General features: G+C 53.3%; 1 protein-coding gene across 1 annotated transcript in view; it reads right to left on the reverse strand.

The window, feature by feature from the left end:
- BRF1 (BRF1, RNA polymerase III transcription initiation factor 90 kDa subunit) overlaps positions 1–3,943 on the reverse strand; it is a 62,281-nt gene that overhangs the window by 9,202 nt on the left and 49,136 nt on the right. The window contains exon 10 of the mRNA XM_008574272.1: positions 1,597–1,869. Coding sequence (XP_008572494.1) covers positions 1,597–1,869 — 273 coding nt within the window. The remainder of the gene's footprint in view (positions 1–1,596; positions 1,870–3,943) is intronic.

Below are 3,943 nucleotides of genomic sequence, written 5' to 3' on the forward strand. Positions count from 1 at the left end.
ACACTCTCCCAAGTGAGCTAACCAGCCATCCCTGTATGGGATCTGAACCTGTGGCCTTGGTGTTATCAGCAACACACTCTCCCAACATGTCTCTTTAAATGCCACAGGGGACAGTGCTTAAGTTAGAGCGCAGTGAAGAAGGCAGGACACTAAACTAAGCTACAAAGAAACCCCCAACACGTCCATGCTCTTCTGTAAGAAATGAGCTTTTGGTATTGGGAGACACATGCTCTGTGGCCCTGACAGACAGGGAGGCCAGGGTGATTGGGTGAGGCTGCCACCCTACATGTTCCCAGTGACTGTGCCTATAGGCCTGGGGTGGACATGAGGGTGAGTCAGGAGCCCAGGCCTCGAGAGCCTTCCATAACCATGGCCAGGACCCTCCGGCCCCACCTGATCATAGCACAATCTGCACAGCATGGACACCAGGTCACTCCCTCTTCTCCCAGTCCATTGTCACCCAATGATTGGCTGCCAAATCCTGTCAACTCCAGCCCATGCACAGACAGGCCATCTTGGTGCCTGCCAGCCACGTCGCTCATGGCTGAGGCCCCTGATGGCTCCTCTCGTGCTCAGATGCACCCCTCGAGCCCGTCTGCGGTCTACCTGCTCCCCTCACACTCAGCTCCAGCTGGAACGGCCTTTCTGCTCCAGAGTCATTGTACCTCTGTCTGACTTGGGGCCTTTGCATGCGCCCTCTGTCCAATGCTGTGTGTGACCCACCTGTGTTGTGCTCACTCAGCAGCCATGCCACCAGGGCAGGAGCATGACTGTCTCCATGAGTGGCCTAGAAGTCACATGTTAAACATCTGTCCCCCTCATAGGGGCTCCTCACACAGAAGGTAGCCCCGGCTCCTGGAGAGGAGGCACAGCCTGAGGGTGCAGGTGCTACTTGGGGCCCGAGAAGCCTGCCCGGCAGAGAACTGAGATGGGCCAGCCTGCCTTTCCCCAGGGCCACCAGCATCACAGCCCTTCCCAGCTGCCCACTGTGGGATGTTTTACAGAATGGGAGTGGCAAGGAGTGGAGGGTGGGGTAGGGGGGCATCTGCTATGGCTGGGTTCAGGCACAGTGGGGGCAGCGAGCACCCCGGGCTGCAGGGTCCTTGATACAGCCATCCTTAAGATCGGTAAGCAATGTACCCCAGGCCAGTGGGACGGGCTTTCAGTCCAGGCTCTCCCACCAGGCTAAACAAGCCAAAAGGGAGAACACAAGACACCAGTCCCTGCCCTGTGGACACCCAACGGCCCACCAGTCACATGGCACCTGCTGCTCTCAGGCCTGGCCAACAACTGGCCAGGCTGCTGGGCAGGAGGGTGACCACGGCTGGTGCAAGGTCCCAGAGACAGAGGTGAGGCCTGCTGGGTATGCCAGGGCATCTGCACATGCCTAACTCTCCACCTCGGGGTCACTGACCCTCACACAGCCCTGTTCGGGGGACCAGCAGTGTCCCCACCCAACTCCTCCCTTCTAGAATGCCACCCCTCCCAGACAGATGAAGTGGCTTCTGGTTCACTCAATGAGAGGGACATTCTGGACTGGACACCTCTGCCGCGGCCTCAGCAACCCCTAGTACCCTCCCCCTCTGGGGCACTCACTGGGGTCCCGGCTCTGGGAGGAGATACACTCGCGGATGGAGTCTGAGATGCCCAGGCTGGCTGCTGTAGGTAGGGGGCCAAGCAGGGACTCCAGGGCCGGGGGCCTGCCGCCTCCCTCAGGGCCTTCTGCTGCTTCCGAGCTGCTGGGAGTGCTGCCGTCACCAAGGAACTCCCGGTAAAAGTCCTTGTTCAGGTGGCTAGCAGCAGCCTCCAGCTCCTCATCCTCAGCGTCCTCCTCGCCAAATAAGCTGGATGTGGTGTCCTCGGTGGGGCCTAGGGACACACAATTCACGCGCCACCTGTTAGCCAGGCAGAAGGCCAGAGAGAGCCCACTTTTGTGACAAAACACTTTGCCAAGCTGCAAAGTAACCAGTGGAGAAAAAATGGTACTATCAGCAAACGCTGCTGGGATGTCTATGCACAAAAGAATGAATCTTGACCTGCACCTCCCATTTTACACAAAAGTTAATCCAAATGGCCCACAGACCTAACTAACTGTGAGAGGTAAAAGTATAATCATTTTAGAAAAGAACATAGAATGGGGCCGGCCCGTGGCTCACTCGGGAGAGTGCGGTGCTGATAACACCAAGGCGGCGGGTTCAGATCCCATATAGGGATGGCCGGTTTGCTCACTGGCTGAGTGTGGTGCTGACAACACCAAGCCAAGGGTTAAGATCACCTTACCGGTCATCTTTTTTAAAAAAAAAAAAAAGAAAAGAACATAGAAGAAAATATTTCTGGCTGAGTGTGGTGCTGACAACACCAAGCCAAGGGTTAAGATCACCTTACCGGTCATCTTTTTTTAAAAAAAAAAAAAGAAAAGAACATAGAAGAAAATATTTCTGAGCTTGAATTAAGCAAAAATTTCTTAGATACAGCGCCAGAAGCAAAATCCATTAAAACACTGATTGAGGGCCGAGCCCGTGGCACACTTGGGAGAGTGTGGCGCCGGGAGCGCAGCAGCGCTCCTGCTGCGGGTTCAGATCCTATATAGGGATGACCAGTGCGCTCACAGCGCTCACTGGCTGAGTGCGGTGTGGCCGGTCTCAAAACGGACAAAAAAAAAAAAACACTGATTGATAAAATGTATTTTGAAAAAATTAAGAACTTTGGCCCTTTGAAGACACTGTTAAGATGATGGAAAGGCAACTCACAGGCTTATTTGCAAATCACATACTTGATAAAGGACTTATACCTGGAACATAGAAAGAACTCCACAAATTCCCTAAGAAAACACATAAGGCAATTAAAAATTGGGCAAAAGATGTGACCAAAGACTCCAGCAAAGACCACTCACAGACGGCGAGTAGGCACACACAAGACGCCCAGCACCTGCAGTCGCTAGGGATGCACAGTGACCAGACTGAACCGTCACGGCTCCACCTCACCCTGAAGGGACAGCTGACACAGAAAAGATGACTGTGCCATGTTCTAAAGCATGTGGAGTGGACGCAGTCTTCCCTGCCTGCCTGCTACCAGGAATACCACAAGGTGGCCTCTGCAAACTGTTGGACGCTTCTTAAAGCTGCAAACACTAGCCTCCACACGCCCAGCAGTCCCACTGCTCAGTGCCCACCTAGGCATGCACACACAGACTTGCACGTGAGCGTTCAGCACAGTTTATCTGTAACAGTCCACAACTGGAATAACCCAGTGTCCTTCAGCCACTGAGCCGGTGGACACATCAGCACACTTGTGGACTGTTACCCACAACAAAAGGGAACAAGCTACTGATGGATCACTCAGAATGACTCCTCTCAGTGAAAAAAGCCAAAGGAAAAAAAGAACACATATTATGTGATACCATTCATATAAAATTCTAGAAAATGCATCTAACTTATAGCGACAGAAAGCTCAGTGGCAGCATGGGTCAAGAGGGCAGGGGTGGATTACCAAGGGCACAAGGCCTCTTTTGGGAGTGGCAGACCTGTAGATCATTGTGACTGTGGCGACGGCTTCATAGGGATGTGCATGTGTCGGAACTCAAATACCAGAGGACGTAGCTTAAACGTGCAGTCTGCCGTGCATCAATTACACTCAATAAAGCTGTTAAAAATCATCCAATGGTAAACTTCCTTTAAAAAAAGATATTTAAGGGGCCGGCCCGGTGGCGCACTGGATAAGTGCGCCGCTTGGGAAGCGCGGTGGCGCTCCCGCCCGAGGGTTCGGATCCCACATACAGACTGGTTCCCGCTCACTGGCTGAGCGAGGCGCGGGAGCAGCACCGAGCGTTGCAATCCCGTTGCCGGTCCCCGGTCTGGTACGGGGGCAACACTAAGGGTTGCAATCCGTTGCCGGACACGGAAAAAAGACAAAAAAAAAAAAAAAAAAAAAAAAGATATTTAAG

The sequence above is a fragment of the Galeopterus variegatus genome, unplaced genomic scaffold (genome assembly GCF_000696425.1).
Source record: "Galeopterus variegatus unplaced genomic scaffold, G_variegatus-3.0.2 Scaffold1026, whole genome shotgun sequence".
NCBI lineage: Eukaryota > Metazoa > Chordata > Mammalia > Dermoptera > Cynocephalidae > Galeopterus > Galeopterus variegatus.